This window comes from Colobus angolensis, unplaced genomic scaffold (assembly GCF_000951035.1).
Source record: "Colobus angolensis palliatus isolate OR3802 unplaced genomic scaffold, Cang.pa_1.0 Scaffold181, whole genome shotgun sequence".
Classification (NCBI taxonomy): domain Eukaryota; kingdom Metazoa; phylum Chordata; class Mammalia; order Primates; family Cercopithecidae; genus Colobus; species Colobus angolensis.
The window spans coordinates 3,733,125-3,757,106 of NW_012114944.1; the positions used below are offsets into that span (position 1 = coordinate 3,733,125).

The following is a 23,982-nucleotide window of genomic DNA, read 5'->3' on the forward strand; positions in this document are numbered from 1 at the left end:
GTCTCGATCTCCTGACCTCGTGATCCGCCCGTCTTGGCCTCCCAAAGTGCTGGGATTACAGGCTTGAGCCAACGCGCCCGGCCTATTTTTATCTACTTTTGTGCTTGAGATTTTTCCATAATTATGAACATGAGCTAGATTAGAGCCTTGCTATTGAAAATGCATTGGCAAACAAGTAGCATTGGTATCACCTAGGAGGAGGGAAGTCAGATTTAGCAAGTAAAATACAGAATGCCCAGTAAAGTTCAAATTGCAGATAAACAACTAATTTTTCAGTGTAAGTAGGTCCCATGCAATATTTTACTTACACCAAAAATTTGTGAAAATAGATTGACAGTTTCTTATATGGCTAAACATGCAACTCCCTAATGACTCAGCAACTGCACTCCTGGCCCTTTATGCCAGAGAAATGGAGACTTACTTAAATTCACCCAGAAATATGTACACAAATGTTTCTAACAGCTTAATTTGTAATAGCCCCAAACTCGAAACAACCCACTGGCTTTCAGTGAGTGAATGGTTATATAAACTGTAGTGCATCCATACCACAGAATACTATTCAGCAATAAGAAAGAACACAGAGGCGGGAGTGGTGGCTCATGCCTGTAATCCTGGCACTTTGGGAGGCTGAAGTGAAAGGATCACTTGAGCTCAGGAGTTTGAGACCAGACTGGGCAACATCATGAGACCTCGTCTCTATTGGAAAAAAAAAAAAGAGGCCAGGCAAGGTGGTTCATGCCTGTAATCCCAGCTCTTTGGAAGGCTGAGGCAGGCAGATTAACTGAGGTCAAGAGCTCCAGACCAGCCTTGCCAACATGGCAAAACCCTATTTCTACTAAAAGTATAAAAAATTAGCCAGGTGTGGTGGTGTGTGCCTGTAGTCCTAGTTACTTGGGAGGCTGAGGCAGGAGAATTTCTTGAACCCAGGAGGCGGAGGTTTCAGTGAGCCGAGATCATGCCATTGCACTCCAGCCCGGGTGACAGAACGAGACTCTGTCTCAAAAAAATAAATAAAGTAAATAAATAAATACATATAAATTTAAAAAAGAAAGAAGGAACATACAATTGAGGCCAGGCACAGTGACTCACACCTGTAATTCCTGAAGTCTGGGAGGTTGGAGTGGGTGGATCACTTGAGCTCAGGGGTTCAAGACCAACCTGGGCAACATAGCAAAACCTCACCTCTACATAAAAAATATACAAAAATTAGCTGGGTGTGATGGCATGCACCTGTAGTTCCAGCTATTTAGGAAGACTGACGTAGGAGGATTGCTTGAGCCCAGGAAGTGGAGGCTTCAGGGCAGCAGTGAGATATGATCATGTCACCGCACTCCAGCCTGGGTGAAAGAGCCAGACCTTGTCTCAAAAAAAAAAAAAAGAAACAAACAAACAAAAAACCCAAAAAACATGATCAATACTCAATATATGCAGCAACCCAACTGAATTGTGAGAGAATTACACTGAGTGAAAAAAGCCAAGCTGAAAAGGTTACATATCTTATGATTCCATTTATGTAACATTCCTAAAATGGGAAAAGTATAGAAATGGAGAGCGGGTTAATTGCCATCTGGGGTTAAGGAGGGAATGGTGGTGGAGGGAACAGATCTTTGTGATGATGGAATGTTCTGTATCTTGACGGTATTGATGCCAATATCACAGCAGTGATACTGTACTGTGTACTGTAGTCTTATAAGATGTTACCACTGGAAGAAATAGGGTAAAGGATACACAGAATTGCACTGTACTATTTCTTGTAACTGCTTGTGAATCTACTATGATGTCAAAATAAAACTTTTAATTAAAAAGAAAAAATCAAAAATAATTATTTATTGTTTATCTGAAAGTCAAATTAAACTGGCCATCCTGTATTTTATTGGGCATCTCTGGGAGCTTGTTGGAGATGCAGATTCCTTGGCCCCACTTCAGACTCACTGCATCAGAATCTGTGTTGTAACACTAAAGTGTGAGAAGTTCTGATCAGTGGCTCCTGGGTGTGTCAGTCCATTTTGCATTGCTATATAGAAATATGTGAGACTGAGTATTTATGAAGAAAAGAGGTTTGTTTGGCTCACAGTTCTGCAGGCGGCAAAAGAAGCCTGGCACCAGCATCTGCTTCTGGTGAGGACTGCAGGGAGCTTCCAATCATGCTGACGATGAGGGGGGGATCAGGTGTGCCGCATGGCAAGAGAGGGAGAAAGCAGGCGGCGGGGAGGTGTCCCAGACTCTTTTCAACAATCAGATCTTGGGTGAACTCATTATCACAAGGAGGGCGCCAAGCCATTCATGAGCCGCCCCCATGACCCAGACACATCCCATCAGGCCCTACCACCAACACTGGGGATCACATTTCCACATGAGAATTGGAGGGACAAACATCCAAACTGTATCATAGCTCCTGCTGGGTCTGGATTCCTACGAGTCTGTGATGACAGCGATTAACAGGTGTCTTTGAGCTATTTATGATATTTCAAAAAGCCCAAAGAGAATCACACATTTTACCTAGGATCAGGCTGTGCAGGACAAGTGAGTTTCTTTTTTTTTTTTTGAGACAGAGTCTTGCACATTGTCTGGGCTGGATGGAGTGCAGTGGCGCAATCTCGACTCACTGCAACCTCCACCTCCTGGGTTCAAGCAATTCTTTTGCCTCTGCCTCCCAAATAGTTGGGATTACAGGAGGCTGCCACCACGCCCAACTAATTTTTTGTATTTTTAGTAGAGACAGGGTTTCACCATATTGGCCAGGGTGGTCTCGAACTCCTGACCTCATGATCTGCCTGCCTCAGCCTCCCAAAGTGCTGAGATTACAGAGTTGAGCCACTGCGCCCGGCCGACAAGCGAGTTTCAACCCTCCAGTGGCTTCCCACTGGACACAGGATACAGTCCAGACTCTTGCCTGGGCTTACGACACCTTCACAGTCCAGGCCCTACTCTCCAGTCTGACCTCACCTCCTCCCACCACTCTTGCCGACGTGCTGACAATGCACAGACACACCAAACCCATTCCCACTCAGGGCCTTTGCATGCTCTATTTGTTCTGCCAGCATACTCTCCCTCTAGAGCCTCAAGTGGCTCTCTGCTCAAAGGTCACCTTCCCAGGAATGTCTTCCTGGACGATCCTGCCTAAACTAGGTCCCCTCTCCCCACCCACGTCACACTCTATCACGTTTTCTTTATATCAGTTGTTAGTGCCCATTTACACTGAGCAGTTCATGCAAGTTAGAAACAGTGACAGTTCTGAGAGTTTGACTAATAAAAGTCAGGAAAACCAACTAATTATTGAATTAATTAAGAATGCAGTTTGTTTGGTGGACATAATCTTTTACAAGCATGCAGAGCTTGGAAGAAACAAGTAGCAACATGGGCCATCTATAGGGGTCCTTCCCATTTTTACCCTTTTATGTCTTTCTACAAATCCCATTTTGCACTTGTCCCTCCCCAGCTTGAAATATTCTCTCTCTCTTTAGGATACAGGTCACATGCCTCACCCCAACATTCAAGTCTCTGCTCAGCTGGCCCCCGTCCACTTCCTCAGGGTACTCCCCTTCTTCTCCTTCACAGATTGTTTATTTGTTCTGGCCGGACAGCTGTTCTCTGCATTGCTTCCTGAGCATTCTACATACAGTTGCACCTCCATGCCTTTGCTTGTGCCCTTCCCTTGGCCATTTATGCCCTCCCTGTTTATCTGGATGAACAACCATTAGATAATTTGTCGAGTCAATGAAAATTTATGAGCAACAATTATGCACCCAACTACATTAGGAGGTACTAGCAGAAAAACACAAATGACTCTAATTCAAAGTAGTCAGGGCATGGGTCTAAGGAAAAAAATAGGCTTGGAATATGTCCTAATAAAAGAGAATGCTGTGGGAATTTGAGGGAGGAAGTAAAAGTGTCTATCCATGAATATAGTAAATATTTCCATTTATTGAGGTCATCTTTATTAGTCTTTTAACAATGTTCTATCATTTTCCTTCTAGGTGTTGCTTGTTTATTCCTAGGTATCCAATCTTCTTTTATTCTATTGCAAATGTTTAATTATATCATCTAAATATTCCCAGTATGTACAAATGCAATTCATTTTTGTGTTCTGATTCTTGTATGCACTACCTTCTAAATACTCTTATTTTTCTAATAATTTGACTACATGTTCTTCTGAGTTCTATGTAGACAATTATATATGTAAATAATAGCAGTTTTATTTCTTCCTTTTCCATCCTAAAACTTTCAACTTGTTTTTCTTTTGCCATCTTTTTTTTCTTTTTTTTTTTTTTGTTGAGACGGAATTTTGCTGTCGCCCAGGCTGGAGTGCAATGGCGCGATCTCGGGTCACTGCAACCTCCGCCTCCTGGGTTCAAGGAATTCTCCTGCCTCTGGGATTACAGGCATGCACCACCACGCCCGGCTAATTTTTTTTATTTTTAGTAGAGACGGGGTTTCACCATGCTGGCCAGGCTGGTCTCAAACTCCTGACCTCAGGTGATCCATCCGCCTCGGCCACCCAAAGTGCTGAGATTACATGCATGAGCCGCCGCACCCGGCCTCTTTTGTTGTTTTTCTTGTCTTTTTTTTTTGAGACGGAGTCTCGCTCTGTCCTCCAGGCTGGAGTGCAGTGGCGTGATCTCGGCTCACTGCAAGCTCCGCCTCCCGGGTTCATGCCATTCTCCTGCCTCAGCCTCCTGAGTAGCTGGGACTACAGGCGCCGCCACCTCGCCCGGCTAATTTTTTGTATTTTTAGTAGAGATGGGGTTTCACCATGGTCTCCATCTCCTGATCTTGTGATCCGCCCGCCTCGGCCTCCCAAAGTGCTGGGATTACAGGCGTGAGCCACCGCGCCCGGCCCTTTTGTCTTTTCTTTAAGGGAAATTTTTATTGCTCAGTGTTTGGTAGTTAGAGGACTATTCAGGCTTTGTGTTTCTACTTGAATCAGTATTGACAAGTTACATTTTCCTAGTCTTACTGTGCAGGACATGACCTTTTATCTTATTCCTGATTTTATTTTATTTTGTTTATTTATGTTGAGACAGGGTCTCGCTTTGTCACCTAGGCTGGAGTGCAGTGGCACGTTCATGGCTCAATGAAGCCTGGAACTCCTGGGTTCAAGGGAGCCTCCTGCCTCAGCCTGCTGAGTAGCTGGGACTACAGGCATGGGCCACTATGCCTCGTTAATTTTTGCATTTTTTGTAGCGATGGGGTTTCACTATGTTGCTGGTCTCAAACTCCTGGGCTCAAGAGATCCGCCCACCTTGGCCTCTCAAAGTGCTGGGCCCATAGGTGTTGGCCACCCTGCCTGGTCTGCAGATGCTTCTAACATTTCCCCTTTATGAATGATGTTTGCACTATTTAACAAATAAGTCAAGTTAATAGTATGAATAATGTGACAAACTGACATCATGTGTCCCATGACGTAATGATCTAAAAATGATATAGCACCACTCATGCAATATTCTTGCCAAAAATACATAAATGATTCTAATCACGAGGAAACAATTTGGTAAGTCCAAATTTAGAAACATTCTACTGAACAACTGACCTTTACTCCTGAAAAATGTTAATATCATGAAATAAGGAAGGCTAAGAGATGACAATTAATGCGTGGTCCTGAATTGGATTCTAGATCAGAAAAAAAAAGCTACGATAAAGGTCATTACTGGGACAACTGATACAATTTGAATTTGGGTTGTATATTATAATTAGCATTGTATCAATGTTAAATTTCTAGAATGTGGTTATGTAAGAGAATATTCTCGTTCTTAGAAGATACAGACCGAAGTACAGTATTTGGGGGTAAAGGGTCATCTCTATACATCTCTTTTTTTGTTTTTTTGAGACAGAGTTTTGCTCTGTCACCCAGACTGGAGTGCAACGGCGCGATCTTAACTCACTGCAACCTCCACCTCCCGGGTTCAAGCGATTATCCTGCCTCACCCTCCTAAATAGCTGGGATTACAGGCACCCACTACCACACCTGGCTAATTTTTTGTATTTTTAGTAGAGACGGGTTTTCACCATGTTGGCCAGGCTGATGTCGAACTCCTGACTTCAAGTGGTCTGCCTGTCTCAGCCTCCCAAAGTGATGGGATTACAGGCGTGAGCCAGCGCACGTCTGGCTGATAACTTTTTTTTTTTTTTTTTAAGAGATGAGGTCTTACTCTGTCACCCAGGCTGGGGTGCAGTGGTGCTTTCATAGCTACTGCAACCTTAAATTCCTGGGCTCAAGCAATTATCCTGCTTTAGCCTCTCGAGTAGCTGGGACTACAGGTGTGTACTACTGTGCCCAGCTAACTAAAAAACAATTTTTTAAGAGATGGGGTCTTGCTATGCTGCGCAGGTTATATGTCTATAACTTCTCTGTTTCTAAACATACATACATACACACACACACACACACCCCGAGAGGCAAAACGTTAAAACCAGTAAACCAGGTGAAGCTTAATCAGGAATTAGTTCAATTTTATTTGCAAATCTTCTGTAGGCTTGAAATTGTTTCAAGATAAAAAGGTTTTAAAATGCTGTTTGCTATAAGTTAGTGAAATTCTCTCTTCTCCCTCATTTGCTACTTTTCTTTTTGTTGCTGCTGAGTTTTTCTCATGCCTGGGTATTGGGCTTTATCAACACTTTTTCTCCATTTATGGACATGATCATATGGTTTTTCCTCTTTCACTTGCTAATATGATGATTTACCTTTATAGGTTTACTAATATTAAACCACTTTTAGTTTCTGGAGTAAATCCAACTTGGTCCAAATGTATCTTTTGTTATTTACTGTAATTTGCTAGTAATTTGGCATCCATCTTCATGAGTGAGATTGATCAATATTTTTTTCTTTCTTATTCTGTCCTCCTTGTCTAGTTTTGGTATCAAGGTTGCAGTGGCCTCACAGAATGAGGAAAGAAGTTGTTCATCTTTTCTATTCATGGAAATGTTTGTAAAAGATTAGAATCTGTTCCTTGAAAGTTTTGTAGGATTTGTCTGTAAAACCATCTAGGCCTAGAGTCTTTCTTATGTGTTTTGTGTGTGTGTATATATATATGTGTGTTTGTGTGTATATATATGTAAAACATAAGAAACATGCAAAAATGTAAAGAATGAAAATTATCAGCTTAACAAATTACTGGAAAATAAATTACCCATAATTGCTACCCTCCCAGGCCAAGACATGAACCATTACTAGCACATAGGAGGTCTCCCATGAGATGCTTTCCAATCATAACCCACTCCATCCCCCAGGGGTAACTGCTATTCTGTTTTTCACGGTAGTCTCTTCTTTGTTTTTCTTTAAAATTTTACTATGTAATTATGCAACTGTTAAAATATGGTTTAGGGCAAGCAGTTTTTAATTTAAGGTTAATTAAATGATATAGTTTAAAATTTGTTTGGCTGATTTCACTCAACCTTATCTTTCCGACTCAACCATGTTGTTGTATATAACTACACTTTACTCCTTTTCATGGTTTCGTATATTCACTAGTATGGATAGGCCATAATTTATTTATGAAATTCTTGGACATACAGGTTTTCCCAGTTTTGCAATAATACGAACAATGCTACTCTGCACATTCTCGTGCTTCTGTTCTGGTGCACAGAAGCTCCAGTGGTGCACACTGCGTAGTATAAACCTATGGGTGGTATTTCTGGGTCACAGATATATGCATTTTCTTCTTCTTTCCAAAACAGGTGTGCCAGTTTACACTCCCATCAGAAGTGTCTGATAGCTTACACAACTCTGTATACTTGCTGTCATTTACTAGTGTTAGACATTTTTGACAATCTGATGTGTAGTGGTATTGCACTAGTTTACTAATGAGGTTGAGTAGTTTTTCAAATGCTTATTAGCCATTTGGATTTCCTTTGCTATGAAGTGCTGGTTCAGTGTTTTGTGGATTTTTGGCTATATTTTATACATTCAAGAAATGAGTCTTTTGTCATGTTTATTATATACTTTTCCACTCTATAGCTTGCCTTTCCTTTTGCTATTTTCTTTAAGGGAAATTGTTATTGCTCAATTTTTTTTTGTTTGTTTGTTTTTGTTTTTGAGATGGAGTCTGGCTCTGTTGCCCAGGCTGGAGTGCAGTGCAGTGGCATGATCTCAGCTCTCTGCAACCTCTGCCTCCTGGGTTTAAGCGGCTCTCTGGCCTCAGCCTCCTGAGTAGTTAGGATTACAGGCGCCCGCCACTGTGCCTGGCTAATTTTTGTATTTTTAGTAGAGACGGGGTTTCACCATGTTGGCTAGGCTGGTCTCGAACTCCTGACCTCATGATCTGCCAGCCTCGGCCTCCCAATGTGCTGGGACTAAAGGCATGAGCTACCGCGCCTGGCCTATTGCTCAATTTTTAAAGTACTTAAAGGACCATTCCTTTAAAGGACTATTCAGGCTTTCTATTTCTACGTGAATCAGTATTGACAAATTGTATTTTTTAAGGAGATTGCCCATATTGTTAATGTTCTCAAATTTATTGGCATACAGTTGCTTGTATTCGTGTCTTATTAGATTTCAAAGTTCTGCTGTGATATTGTTTTTCTCATTCCTGATGCTTTTTGTACCCGTTCTCTTTTATTGTTGGCCAGTCTCTGCAGGGGCTTGTCTATCAACAAACTTTTGGCCCTTTTGATCTTCTGTAATGTATCCTTATATTCTCTTCCATGATTTCTGCTTTTTATTATCTCCTTCCTCAAACTTTCTTTGGGTTTATTCTGCTGCTCTTTGACTTTTTTTTTTTTTTTTTTGGGACAGGGTCTCACTCTGTTGCTCAGGCTGCAGTAGTGTTGTAATCATGGCTCACAACCTCCCTGGGCTCAGGTGATCTCACCTCAGCCTCCTGAGTAGCTGGGACCACAGGCAAATGCCCCCATGCCCAGCCAATTTTTGTATTTTTTGTACAGATGGGGTTTCACCATGTTGCCCAGGCTGGTCTCAAACACTTGGGCTCAAGTAATCCCCTGGCCTTGCCCTTCCAAAGTGCTGGGATTACAGGTGTGAGCCACCGTACCCGGCTCCAACTTCTTAGATGGAATGTTTAGTCATACTTTTTAGGCTTTCTTCTTTTCTAATATAAGCATTTGTGCTACAGATTTCTCTTGAAGCCCTGCTTTCCCTACATCTCGTAAGTGTTGTGATATATTTCATTGTATCAGTTCCAAGGATTTTTAAATTTTCATTTGGATTTTGTTTTTGGCCTATAAATTATTTAGAAATATGTTTTTAAGTTTCCAAATGAATGGGAATGTAAGATTTACCTTTTGTTATTGATTTCTAACTCAATTGCATTGTGTTCAGGAAACCTGGTCTATGAGATTCTAATCCTGTATAATCTTTTAACTTCTGAAGTCCTCTGGGGGTCTAAGTCTGCTATTTGTTGTTTCAACTGACTCTCACTCATGGTGGTGTACATGTTTTGTGATCTTTGTGAATTCACATGTCCCTGTGTTTAATCTGTGGGGATCATGTCCACGTTGTGGATCCTTTCCTCTGGAGAGGTTTCATGTCGGTTTCTGCTGTGAGCCAGTGGCACTACTAAGCTGGGATCCCTCTAGCCCCTTCAGGTATTCTGCCTTAAAGTAGAGACTTAGGGTTGGCATCCTGAATGGACTTGCTATTAGGTTGACCTATGTGAAACTGTTGCTTTTTGGGGTCAAAACCAGTTGAATATCCACAACTTTATATCGTCCAACCTATACTAGCAACTCTTGCCCTCAGGACAAGCCTGTTCTTCCTGCTTGCTTACTGTTTGCCTCTCCTAGCTAGTTTTGACTCAATGTTTATTTCCCTTTCTTTGGTGGGGAAGGTGGCTTTGGAGACTTTCTCAATTTCCTGTTATCCCAGTAAAGCATTAAAAAATTATATTTTATTCAGGAGGAAATTAATTTGCAGAATTATTTTGTAAAGAAGAGGAGAGGTGCTAGGAGTAGCTAGGCCAACTGCTAGAGGCTAAAATTCAGGATAGATGTATTTTTTCCCGTGAGGAAACCAAGGCTCAAAGAGATGAAATGACTTACTCAAGGTCACACAGCTAGTAATGGGCAGGGTTAGGACTTTCTAGAAAGCTAGGCTCTTTCCACTTTCCCTCTGTCCTGCACTGCCTCCAGAGAGCTGTTTGGGCCTGGGGGTGTCCTTACCTGGTGCAGGGGGATGACGAGGAAGGCCCCTCCACCAGCACACTCAGTCACAACTGCAATGAAGTGGGGGTTCACGGCACAGAAGTGGTTGTCGTGAACGCTGCGGGTAATAGGTACGGAGTCATAGCAGTTCTCCTTGCTGGCTGGTTTGCCAAAGACATGACGGAACTTGGAGCTCCGGTACTGGGGGTGCCATGACATCTGCAAGAGACAAATGGGACAAAGGGTATGAGGCTCCCTGCCCTGATCATGGGACACATGGAGCTCTCGTCTTAAGAGTACATAAGAGGATACAAGCAGGACAGTGGTCAGTTCAACGTGGACGGTGACGCACTGTGAAGGGCGACCAAGTGAAAATACTCTAATTACAGTTATTTCTATAGACCTGGTGAGGTAAGATGGGATGATGTATAGCTATCACTGACTGCTTGCTGATGTGTTAAGGCTTTTCATCCCTTTGAGTGTGAATGTAAAAAGGCAGAAAAACCACAGAGAGAATCCACCACATTGACCCCCAACTGCCGTCTCACCAGACAGCCCAGCACCCTCAGCCCAACTAAGTAGGTACCACTGTGCTCTCTGGAGCCAGCCTGCCTGGGTTTCAGTCCCAGCTCTGTCTCTTATCAGCTGGATGGCAAGTGACTTAACCTCTGGAGTCTCAGTTTCTCCATCTGTAAAATGAGGTAACAAAAGTATCTGTCTCAGCTAGGCATGGTGGCTCATGCCTGTAATCCCAGAATTTTGGGAGGCCAAAGCAGGAGGACTGTTTGAGCCCAGGAGTTCAAAACTAGCCTGGGCAACACAGCGAGACTCTGTCTCTAAAAAAAATAAAAGACAAAGAGATTGAAAAAAGTATCTGTCTCATAGCCTTGTCATAAGGATTAAGTTAGATGATGTATTTAGACCCCTTGGCACATGGCAGATACTTGATCAACAGTGGCAATCACAACCACTAGTATCATCTGGGCATCTTCAGCTTGCTTTGCTCCTCGTCCAGCCTTATATTTGTTCACTCAATATTTACCGAGCATCATGTGTATCTAGGCCCTGTGCCAGGTACCAGGTAGTTTGGAAACAGTAGGCCTGAGCCCAGCCTTTACAGGAGTGAAGAGTCCTCTGGGTGAGGCTACTAGGAGAGTCTGGGCCACTGGGACCCACCGTACTATGTGTAATAATAGAGATTTGCACATGACAGTCAGGGAGGGCTTCTCAGAGGAAGTGACAACTAAGCTGTGACTTGGAGGATGAGTAGGAGTTGGTCATGTAGGCAGGATGAGGGAGAGCTGGGGGAAGGTGTCTTAGGCAGACAGAACAGTTTGGGGAAACCACACGTAGTTTAGTAAGATTATCAAAGAGAAATTTAAAAGAAGAAAACACACACACACGCGCACACACACACACACACACCATGTATATTGGGTAAGGTGAATGAAAAGAATAAAAGACAGGGGCGAGGAGAGCCAGATCATGAGTGGCCTGTGAGAGGGTCTAGGCCTCTTCCGTGGCCAAGCCCATACCCATAACACCAGGGGGCCTCCTCTTGGCCAGAGGGACCCTTCTGAATACCAAGCCCTGCCCACCCCACCCTCACCTCATATCACCCTTGATTTATTATTATTTTTGAGGAAGGATCTCACTCTGTCACCCAGGCTGGAGAGCAGTGGTGTGATCATAGCTCACTGCAGCCTCAAACTCCTGACCTCAAGGATCCTCCTGCCTTAGCCTCCCAAGTAGCTAGGACTACAGGTACATGCCACCATACCTGGCTAATTAAAAAAAAATTTTTTTTCTTGCCATGTTGCCCAGGCTGGTCTCAACCTCCTGATCTCAAGCAATTCTCCTGTAGCTGCCTCTCAAAGGTTGGGATTAAAGGCGTGAGCCACTGCCCCTGGCCTCACATCACCCTTGATGCTCCCCATTCATTGCTGCCCTACAGGATCAAGGCCAAATCCTTTGGTCTGGCATTCAAGACCTCTGGCTGGGGTCTCATTCCCTATTCCAAGATTCGTTTCTTCTAGCTCTTCTAAACGGCACCTTCCAGCTTCCTCAGCACCTGCTCTTGCATCTCCAGCCCTCTGGCTCTTTGCCCTTCCCTCTCCTGCTGCTTGGCTTGCCTTTCCAATCCCCCTACCTCCTGTTCCCATCTCCACAAATCCCAATCCACCCCTTCCCTAGATCCCAAGCCACTTCCTCCAGAGAGTCCTCCTTGATACCCCAAGTAGCAGAGATCTTGCTCTCCTCTGTTCCCTGACAGTCATCTCTCCCCTTGCCCTTAGCCCTTGACACTGTCCACCCTGATTTGGGGTTCAGGGTCAGTTCTCATTTTCTCTGCTGGCTTGGAGCTTCCTCAGAGAAGGCTCTGCTCCAGGAGTATCCAGCACAGTGTCTACCCCCCTTGGGCCCCCACCTTCCCTACTTGTGGGAAGGCAGGTTTGGCTGGGCCTACACTGGTCGAGACAAAGAAGGTGCTTACCCCGCCCACACAGCTGACCCATGAGGCTCTTCTCTGCGCTCAGGTCCTCAGCACGAGATTATACTGTGTGACCTCAGGCAGGTCACAGCGATCAGGGCCTGACCCCTGAGGCAAGCCCTTTAGACAGAACCAGGTAGCAGGTCAACCTTGCAGGGGCTTGTGTATCCTGTAAAGCTCAGAAATTCCAACTCTCCTTTCGGGAGCTTTGCCCTAAACCGGGGCTGCTCTTGCCAGAGCTACAGGAAGCTGCACAGAATGTAGGGATGGACTGACTAATTAATGCCCATGTGATTCCAGAAAGGATTTAAGAAGACTCACAGAAATAGAATACAAGATGGAAGGAAATGAAAAAGCTACAAGAGGAAAAATAGGGACACAAGGAAAACGCAGGTAAAAAGAGATCACCTGAAATGCAGGAGGAGTTAAGCGAGGTGTGCTGCCAGGTCCACCACACAGAGGAGGTAGACCTTAGATTTGGGTCTGAGCTTCCTAGTGGCCAATTCAACAAGGAAAACAGAATCAGAAAGGGATTTATTTGATGTCCATAAGATAAAAGCCACAAGCTGCTAAGGAGCAGCACATCTTTTCTCTATAGTGAGTTTTGAGAGAAATGGGCACTGGGGGTCCCCTTGGAAAGGAACAACAAGGACAAATGACCTCCCTAGGGTCTTGGCAACTTGGTGGCAGTGGAGGAGCCGCCTTGGGCCTGGGCTCGGGGTGGGAAAGAGAGGAGCAAGTCAGCAGGCTCTGCTCCAGGCCCCCCACCCCTGCCTCACCTTGAGCAGTGGCTGGGGGTGGCGGGAGTGCACCTGTCTGTGGCGCTGGTGATGCTCACCAGACATCCCATTGGACTCTCGTCCTTGGCTGAAGGGATGAGAAGGGTGCATGTTTCAGATGGTGCAGCCATAAGGTGGTTGGTCCCTCAGGAAGCGTGTGTAGCAGAGCACTTTCTTCTACTGACTTACAGTGCAACAGAGAAATACACTTATAGAGTGAACCGTGAGATAAGGGGTTTTTTGTCATGGAGCATAGCGACCCATCCTGACTCATACAGCCTATGCAAGTCTGGCTCATGGAGATGGCAAGTGGCTGCCTGTGCTTGGTATGGCCACAGAGAAGGAGACAGGACCCAGATTGTCTCAGGTACCCAAACTCTGAGGGCAGTGGGGAGCTACTGGAGAAATTAAAGCAGGGGAGAGGCTGGGCGTGTTGGCTCACACCTGTAATTCCGGCACTTCGGGAGGCTGAGGCAGGTGGATCACGTGAGGTCAGGAGTTTGAGACCAGCCTGGCCAACATGGTGAAACCCCGTCTCTACTGAACATACAAAAATTAGCCGGGTGTGGCGGTGCGTGCCTGTAGTCCCAGCTACTTTGGAGGCTGAGGCAGGAGAATCACTTGAACCTGGGAGGCGGAGGTTGCAGTGAGCACCACTGCACTCTATCCTAGGGAACAGAGTGACACTCTGTCTCAAAAATAATTAATAATAATTATAATAAATAAAGCAGGGGAGATAGAGGAACAGATTTAATTTTCAGATTTTCCTCTGACTACTGAGCAGAGGAAAGGTTAGAGCAGGTGAGAGGCAATGGTCACCTGGGCTGAAGTAGGGCAGTGACGTGGGCAGGATGGTGGGGAGAGGATGCTACTGAAATACCAAGGAGGTGGGATCAACCAAATGTGGTGCCTGAGTGCACGTGGTGGGCCTGGGGTAGTCGCTGAAATCGACACGACCTTACATTAACAACAGCCCTGGCCCCTCTGGACCCTCTGAGCTCTCTCCCTCTACAGCCCGTCTATGCACCTGTAGCGGGTACCTGGGGTCTGGCCCAACTCCTGAGAGCCACTCCCTATCCAGGAGGAGTGAGGAGGCCGTGAAAGGCCTGGGCAACACCTCCCAAGCTCACAGTCACCTCTGTGGCAATAAGAAGTCACAGTTTTTGAGTGCTTACAAACTGCCAGGTGCCATTCCAAATGCTTTCCATGCATGAATAGAGCAAGTGGGTGCTACCTTGCTCCCCGGTTCAGATGTAGGTGTTGAGGCCAGTAACCCGGTCACACAGCTAGTGAACAGCAGGCCTGGGGGCTGAACTCAGGTGTCGCAAGCCTGCAGCTTTTGAGCCTGCAGCTCCAGGTCCTCACAGACAATAGCCATGATGATAATAGCTCTTTCAGACCCATCACAGCCCTGGATCTCACCTCTGCCCCTAAGAGGAACTGTCATGATCACGACCACCCCCACTCTACAGAGAAGGAAAAGGAGGCCCAGGAAGCTAGCTAGACCCCTCTGGAAAGGCGCCCCACTTCCCCATGGATGAAGCCAGCTGACAGCAAAGGAGTGTGAACATCAATGCCCTTCTGCCCGCCCCCCAATCCTCTCCCCACCATAACTCTTATTTGCACTGCTAAGATTCTTCCAGACCTGCTGCCATGAAGGGAAATTACACAAGCAGGGGGTGGGGCAGCCGCTAGCAAGGCCAGCTACCTCTCCCTTTGTGTGTGGTATGGAAGTGTATGCGTATATGCACGGGTGAAGCTTGTGCATGCGTGCTGGCCTGTGTGCGTACTGTGTGTGCAGAAGAACTGCATTCATCAGGATGTTCATGAGTGCCTGTGTCCTCTTGTGGGTGTGCATGCACATGTGCATCCGTTTGGATATTTAACTGAGGCTGTGTATATACACGTGCATGAGCGCATGCGTGTATCACTGCATGCATGATTTTAATGATTCAGCAATTCAGAGAACAGGAGTTTCATTTTCCCTACAAGCAGGCACTTGCCCACAAGTAAGTACGGTAGCGGGCCCTTCACCCACAGGCTGGGCCAGAACAGCCTATTCAAGCCAGGTCTATCCCAGGCCATTGGTCCTATCCTGCTCCATTCCATCTGGCTGGGCCCACATCAAAGCCACAGCAGGCCTTCTCAGGTGTGGCACTCTGGGACAGACTGCTGGGGCACAACGCAGGAGATGGCATCCATTCTGCTGCTGCAGTCCCATGCAGGCTTGGTGGGCCTGATGCCATGGGATTAGGCTCCGAGGCCTGTGAATTCGCCACTCCTAAAAAGGGTTTAGTCATCTCTGGGTTTTGCATCGCACTAAGTTTATTTCTTTTTTTTTTCCTTTGAGAAGGAGTCTGGCTCTGTTTGCCCAGGCTGGAGTGTGCAGTGGTGCTATCTTGGCTCACTGCAACCTCCACCTCCTGAGTTCAAGCAATTCTCCTGCCTCAGCCTCCAGAGTAGCTGGGATTACAGGCGCGTGCCACTGTGCCCGTCTAATTTTTGTATTTTTAGTCGAGATAGGGTTTTGCCAAGTTGCCCAGGCTGGTCTCAAACTCCTGACCTCAGGTGATCCACCCACCTTTGCCTCCCAAAGTGCTGAGATTACAGGCGTGAGCCATTGTGCCCGGCCTTGAGTTTATTTCTTAATGCCTGACAGTGGCTCACAACTCTCCTGCAAGGTAGATGGGGATTATTTTCCCCATTTGATGATGGGAAAACTGAGGTGCAAGGGAAGTGACTAGACTGAAGTCAAGTTATGATGAGCAGTGCAGGTGGGAAGTAGTCTGAGGACTAGTTCAGAGACCCCGCTTCCTGCTATGCAATGTGCTCCTCTGTGACATACATGTGGGGTGTGTGTGTGTGTGTGTGTGTGTGTGTGTGAGAGAGAGAGAGAGAGAGAGAGAGAGAGAGAGAGAGAAAGAGACAGAGACAGAGCTTCCCACCTGTTCCAAAGGCCCCTCTTCCTTGCCCAGCCCTAAACTCATTGCAGGACAAGGGTTAGCTGCAGGGTGGCTGAAACTGAACCCAAACTGGGTGTGGTGCAAACCATTATAATAGATTATTCATTAATTGTATTGTTTGTGGCTTTAAGGAAAGAATGAAACGACCTGATATGGTCTTTGAACAGGATGGGTAGGCATTGCTGGCTACCAGTTCCCCTTTGTAAATTTGTGGTTTCACATATAATATTTGAAGTTTTATCTTTTCTCTCTCTTAAAATTTGACTTGTGGGCACAGTGAGCTGCCACCTGTAAGTGCCTGGTGAGAGGGTCTGAACCACCACACTTACGTCATAGCCACAGTTAGGGAAGATTAGAACCACAAGTTACCCAGTTGTTTCAAAAAATCGAAAAGAGGTCACCATTAATCAGGATAAAGACCGCTCTGTGTGAAGGTGCTCTACAAAGGATGAGAATTCACACAGTCCACATCTCATTATGGGGGTCCCTCACCTGGACTCCAATCCCTGACCCACTATTATCTGTCACAGTTCATCTTGATCCTGGCCTTGGCCCTAGACTTGCTGGGAAAGCTCTTTTTTGTCATCCAGAATCCTTATGGGGTCTCTGATCCACCCATTGTGGGAGGGATATCTGGCTCTGAAGTCAAAGCCCATGGAGGGTAAGACCACCCTGCTGCCAACCTAGGCATCTGGGTAACCATTTCCCACAGCACCTTCCTTTCTCACAGGCAGGAAGAAAACAAATACAAGGCTCAGCTACTTCTCCTTTGTAAGGGTTTTATTCACAACTGGCCTCTGTGAATCTGAGGCCAGGCCCTGGTTTAAACCACCACCTCTTGGCACAAGGTGTCTTAACTTTTGCCTTGCACCAGCCAGCAACAAGGTCTGAAGTGATATAGTGGGATCCAGGGTGCTAGGACCTAAGAGTCTCACCCCACAGGGTAATTTTTCCTCCCTCCTTCAAAGCAAGAAGGGTCCTTGCCACTCTCCACAGAAGTAGGGTAACTAACTGTCTTGGTTTGCCTGGGATTGTGGAGGGGTTCCAGGGATGCAGGACTTACAGTGCTAAACTGGGGGAAGTCTTACTTAGGCAAACAGGGATAAGCTGGTCACTCTCCCACCACCACCACCACCACCAAGGTCTGTGTGTAACAATTCTTTTTTTTTTTTTTGAGGTAGGGCCTCACTTTGCTGCCCAGGCTGGAGTGCAGAGGTGTGATCACAGCTCACTGCAGCCTCAACCTCCTGGGCTCGCGCAATCCTATGACTTCAGCCTCCTGAATAGCTAAGAACAAGCATGTACCACCATGCTTGGCTAATTTTTTTGTAAAGACACGGTTTCACTCTGTTGCCAGGATGGTCTTGAATACCTGGCCTCAGGCGATCCTCACACCTCAGCCTCCCAAAGTGCTGGCATTACAGGCATGAGCCACTGTGCCTCGCTTACACATAACAATTCTATTGTAAATCCCTAGCAGCCCTGACTTTGTCAAGTTGCCTGCAAGAGAGGAGGCTCTAGAATCCATTTCTTAAAGAGCCTAACATACTGAACCAGAGAATAGAAATTTCAAAGCAGAATAATCCAGGAAGCTTTATAAAGAGAGGTGAAGAGGATTTCATTCAATCTCCAATCTTCATCCGATATTGGCTTGGTGCTTATTCTGCGCCAAGCCGTGTCAGGAGCAGGGCTCGGAGGCGTCAGAGATGAATAATTCAGTCACTGCTCTCCACATGTTCATACCTCTTAGGAAAATGGACAAGAGCAGGAAGAGATGAGATGGTGTGACCTTGAGGGACTGCTAACATGCAGGGCAGGGGCTTGCAACTTTGCACATTAGAATCACTTGAATCAGACTACTGGGTGGGGAACCAGATGCCAGCACTGCTTAAGCTTCCCATGTGATTCCAGTGCATGTTAGGAGCAAGGAGAACAGAAACACATCATGGATGTGATGCAGTAGTTCTCAAAGTGCAGTCCCCCATTAACTGTATCACTAGGGAACTTTTTAGAGTTGCAGATTCTCAAGCCTCCTATCCCAGACCTACTGAATCAGGCATTCTGGGGGGGGGGTCACCACTCTGCTTTAACCAGCCCCTCAGCTTAAAGTTTGAGACTCAGTGGTGTAATGGATGGGTTGGCAACACCTGAACCCACTGACCAATCTTAGCATCACTAAAAGAGATAACCAGACATTATGTGTTGCTAATATGAAGCAACAGGAAACACTACTTATAAAGTGGCCTTGCCAAAAAATGAGACCCAATATTGACCGTGTCTTTGTAACTACACACACAGAGTGTGGAGAAACATGTTCAATAGCCACACAGATGCAATCAGGAAAAAAACACAGGAAATCCTACATGCTAAATTTTCTGGTTTTTAACATCAACTCAAAAAGCATCAAAGACCTAAACAGAAGAGCTAAAACTACAAAAAACCTTAGAAGAAAACAAAGGGCAAAACCTTTACAACATTGGGCTTGGCAATGATTCCTTGGTTATGACACCAGGAACAGGCAACAAAAGAAAAAAAAATAGACAAATTGTATTCATGGAAATTAACAACTTGTTTGTATTTAACAACTTGTTTGTATTTGTATCACTAGCAACAGAGTGAAAAGGCAACGTATGGAATGAGAGAAAATATTTGCAAATCTATCTGATAGGGTGTTACTATTGAGAATATATAAAGAAGTCCAACAACTCAACAACAAGCAAGCAAACAATTTGATTTGAAACAATCTGATTTAGTGCACTGTTGGTAGGTAAAATGGTGCAGTTGCTATGAAAAATAGTATGGCAGTTCATCAAAAATTTAAAAATAGAACAATCATATGATTCAGCGACTCCACTTCTGGAATATACACCCTTAAAGAAACGAAAGCAGGGTCTGGAAGAGATATTTGCACACTCGTGTTCATAGCAGCATTATTCACAATAGCTTAAATGTGGAATCAACCCAAGTGTCCGTCCACAGATGAATGGATCAGTAAAATGTGGTATATTCATACCATGAAATATTATTCAACCTTCAAAAGCAAGAAAATTCTACTTTGGGAGGATGAGGTGGATCGCTTGGGTTCAGGAGTTCAAGACCAGCCTGGGTGACACAGCAAGACCTCATCTCTACTAGAAATAATAATAAAAAAAAAATTGGCTGGGCATGGTGGCACACACCTGTAGTCCCAGCTACTCAGGAGGCCAAGGTGGGAGGACCACTTGAGCTCAGGCGTTAGAGACTGCCGTAAGCTATGATTAAACCACTGCACTCCAGTCTGGGTGATAGAGAAAGATCCTGTTTCAAAGAAAAAAAAAAAAAAAAAGGAAAGAAAGAAAGAAAGAAAAGAAAAGAAAAAGGAAGAAAATCCTGACACATGCTATAACATGGATGAATTTTGAGGGCATTATGCTAAGTGAAATAAGCCAGTTACAAAAAGACAGTGTGTGATTCCATTTATATGAGTTACTTAGAGTAGGCAAAAATCCCAGGGACAGAAAGTAGAATGGTGGCTGCCAGGGGCTGAGGGTAGGGAGGAATGAAAAGTTATTGTTTAATGGATATAGAGCTTTAGTTTTGCAAGATAAAAAGAGTTCTAGAGATGGATGGTGGTGGTGGCTGCACAGCAGCATGAGTGTACTTAATACACTGAACTGTACACTTAAGAATGATTTAGATGGCAAATACTATACTATGGGTATTTTAGCACAACGAAATAAACATATATATTTTTTAAAAGATCTGGTTTCTTTAAAGATGACAAGGAAAAAGGGACAAGGGTCATTATAGTTCAGAAGAGACTTAAGAGATCAGAGGCATAGCAGGAAGTGCAATGTGCGGATCCTGAGTGGATACAGATTCACACAAACCAACTGCAAAAAGGCATCAGGAAGCAATCAGGGAAAGCGGAGTGGGCACCTGACAGTATTAAAGAATTGCTGTCATTAGGTGTGGTAATAATACTGTGCTTATATTAGACAACAGTCTTTATCTTTTAGAGATATATACCTACTATTCAGATGAAATGATATAACATCTGGGATTTATCTTAAAATAACTTGGGGTTGTTGGACAGAGGAGGAGGGAATAAGCAAGTAGAGATGAAACAGGCTGCTGATGGCTACTGAAAGTGGGTGAGGGTACAAGAGGATTTATTTGAATCTTGTCTTTAATTTTGTATGTGTCTTTACATTTCCACTGTAAAACATTTAAGCAAGAAAGAAGCAGGAGAGCACAAAAGTGGCCCAGGCCCCGGAGCTTGACTGTCAGGGTTCTAATCTTGACTCTAAATGGCCCTGTCCAACACAGAACCTCTAGTCCCACAAGGCTTCTAAATTAGAGTTAAAATTAAATAAAGTGTAAAATCCAGCTCCTTAGTCACACTAGCAATATTTCAAGAGCTCAAAAGCCACATGTGCTTAATAGTCACAGATGAAACCATATAAGCAACACCCAATGAACACTGTAATTAAAGAACACACCCATCTCTGAACAAAGTTCTGTTGGACAGTGCTGCTCTATCATTTCCTATCTGCCACTCTGGGCAAGTTACTTAATGTGTCTATTTCCTCACCAGGAAAACCAGGCACTACAAATACACATAATAGCTAACACCTATATTGCTGATTAGGTGTTAAGTATGTTCCACATACTAACTCAACCCTCATGCATGTACTGTCGTAGCCCCATTTTTAAGATGAGGAAACAGGGCACAGATAGGTTAGATAACTTGCCTAAGATCACATAGTTAGTTAGTGGCTGGGCTGGAATCTGAAGCCAGGCTGTTCAGTCACAGGTCCACACTCTCTCTCAGGGGTTCCTGGACACTTACATAAGGTGAGACGCACAGCATGCAGAGTGACACTTGGTGCATACTTAGTGTTCAAAAGACATTGGCTAGTAAGATTGTTGTGGTCCCAATGTGTACAGGACACTGAGATGTGATTTAACACACAACAGGTACATGCCGGGGGCCCAGCATTTTGGGGATCTAAGTAAAAACCCCAAACCAGAAAGCATAAAGCAGCCTGCCAGGGGCTGAGTGGCTCAGGAGAGTTCCAACTCCTGGTGCAAACCATGATGACGGGGGAACAGACACACACATGCAGAAGGCTAGCTGACAATTCCTACTGATCAAAAAGAATCCAAGAGAGTGCATTTGTGCATCTCTCTGGGCTGGGCTTTCCCGGGTGGAGGCCAGAAGGCCCCGCCCTGCCCTAGTGCTGAGGGGCCCGGGAGGGGGTGAAGGGGCGGGGGAAGGAGCCCTTTGCTTTTTCTCCATCAGCACAGCCCAGGCAGGGAAGCAGGAGCGCAGCCATCCAGGGACCCTCCTTTGGGGATCGACCATCACCAGTGAGGCAGAAGCTGTCTGTAGCCAGCAAATGCAAACAGTCCTGTCCTCAGGTCTCCGCCTTCCCCACCCCCGAGCCGCCCATCCTTCTGGTCCAGCACAGATGCCTCTCTGCAGGCCCACAGGAAGTACAGATTGAGTCAGAGAGCAAACCAAGACAAGGCCTCTTTCTTCCTGATGAGATTAGGCCTGAGGGAGTGCCTTCTTCCCACATCTGACACTGCCCAGAGCCACCTCCTCCTGCCCTGCCTCCTCCCCAGCCCTGCCCCCACAGCCCCCACCTGCTCTCTACCCCTCTCCCAGGCCATGCCAAGGCCTGAGCAGCCTTCTTTCTTGGGGACTCAGGCCTCACATATTCCACCCCCAACTCTGGGCCTGCACTTTCCCTTAAAACCCACCCCGGGTCACCTCTGTCCTCAGGATAAAGTCCTCTGCTGGACTTGGGTTTTGAGGTCCCTACATTCCCCGAGTCTCTGATCTCCTTCTCATCTCCCCCGACCTGTTCTCTGAGACAAACTGGTCTGTCTGCTCTCCCCTCAAAGCATCATGGTTTTCAAAAGAGAAGGGGAGAAGCAAAAAGAAAATAAAGAAGCATCATTTCCCAGATAATCCATCTTTGCTCACACCCCCTCCCTCCACCTAGAACTAAGCCAGCCCAGGTAAGTCGCTGGGTGGCTCTTAGCAGGGCTCTTGGAAAGCCCCTTCCTGTCACCCCACCTTCCTGGCCCAGCTCCAACAGAACCACCTCCAGGGAGCCTCCCCAGCTCTCAGACTGAGCAGTCTCTCCATCCCATGCGGTCCCATCCTGACATTTGGGGAGGTAGCCAAAGGCAGGGAGAAAGAAGGCACCAGATTCAAGCCCTGGACCCCTAGTTGTCTCTATGCCGTAGCATTAGAGTATCCTCATATTTTTCTCATAGAATCTAAAAGATTAAATGAGATCATGTACGTAAAAGACCTTGCATTGTCCGGCACAAAGTAGGAGCTCATCTCATGGAAGCGTCCCTCCTCTCCTCCTTTCCTGCCCATTGCGTTTTTTCCTTCTCTTCCTTCCTCTCCCACCAACACACCCATAGGACTGTCAACCCTAGATGGTTCTCCCCTTCTGCTGTGCCCACCTACAGCCCTGTGGGTACCCAGGGGGAGGCCAACCTGACTCCCGGCTTGAGCTTTCACTCACACCAGCAGCTTCTTTCCAATCCCTCCTTGGGGCGCTAGGAGCCAAGGGGCTGGGCCTATCGCTGTCATAGCAGATGTGCTGGTCAGGCTGGAGAATCCTAATTCTTTCATTGTTGTTGTTGTTTTGAAACGGAGTCTCGCTCTGTCACCAGGCTGGAGTGCAATGGCTTGATCTCGGCTCACTGCAACCTCCGCCTCCGGGGTTCAAGTGATTTTCCTGCCTCAGCCTCCCGAGTAGCTGGGATTATAGGCGTGCACCACCATGCCCGGCTAATTTTTGTATTTTAAGTAGAGCAAAGGGGCTTCACCATGTTGGCCAAGCTGATCTTGAACTCCTGACCTCAGGTGATCCGCCTCCCTTGGCCTTCCAAAGTGCTGAGATTACAGATGTGAGCCACCAAGCCCAGCCGAGAATCTTAATTCTGACACCAATTCGCTCCATGACCTTGGGCAAATCTCATCACTTCTCTCGCTTTCTGTTTCTATCCATATAATAGTAACAGCCCTGCCCTGCCCACCTGTTAGGACAGTCTGTGGAGGGCGCTGCAGCCTGTACACGCCAGACACATGCGGGACCACAAGGGCAACAGAGCTGTCCAGCCGTCAGCTGTCCTGAGAAGGTCTTGTCCTGCCTGGACCTTCTGGAGATAGAGCAGAGCTTCTTTCTGTTTAATCCCCCAAATCAAGCCCTGACCAAAACTCCACACAGGTTTATTGCCGCACAATCTCCTTATCTGGGAGTTTCGAGCAACAAGGGTCACTGGGGATTTCCCAAGACACCTCCAGGAGGCTGAAAATCTGATGGCTCCACTTCCTGCTCTCTGTCCACTTTCTGGCACAGAGCTTTCGGACCTGTCTTTGGACAGGGAGGGACACCGAGGCTCAGAGAGGAAGAACGCCTTGCTTCAGGTCCCACAGTCAGCCCGAGGCAGGGCTGAAGCTCGGTAACTCTGGTCCTGGGGTGGGCATCCAACCAGGGGTCCTGCATTCTGTTCTCAGCATGGACCCACAAATCAGCCCTCACTCTGCCTGCCTCAGGGACCTGGGCCCAGAGTCAGTTCAGACGCCATCATCGGTGCCCATTCTGAGCTTGATGCCATGCTGGGTACTGTAGGGGAGATGCATGGA

The 23,982-nt window shown here is 46.0% G+C and overlaps 1 protein-coding gene across 1 annotated transcript in view; it reads right to left on the reverse strand.

The window, feature by feature from the left end:
• The window catches only part of CORO2A (coronin, actin binding protein, 2A), a 54,349-nt gene that overhangs the window by 29,475 nt on the left and 892 nt on the right, over positions 1-23,982 (reverse strand). The window contains exon 2 of the mRNA XM_011939484.1: positions 10,114-10,314. Coding sequence (XP_011794874.1) covers positions 10,114-10,314 — 201 coding nt within the window. The remainder of the gene's footprint in view (positions 1-10,113; positions 10,315-23,982) is intronic.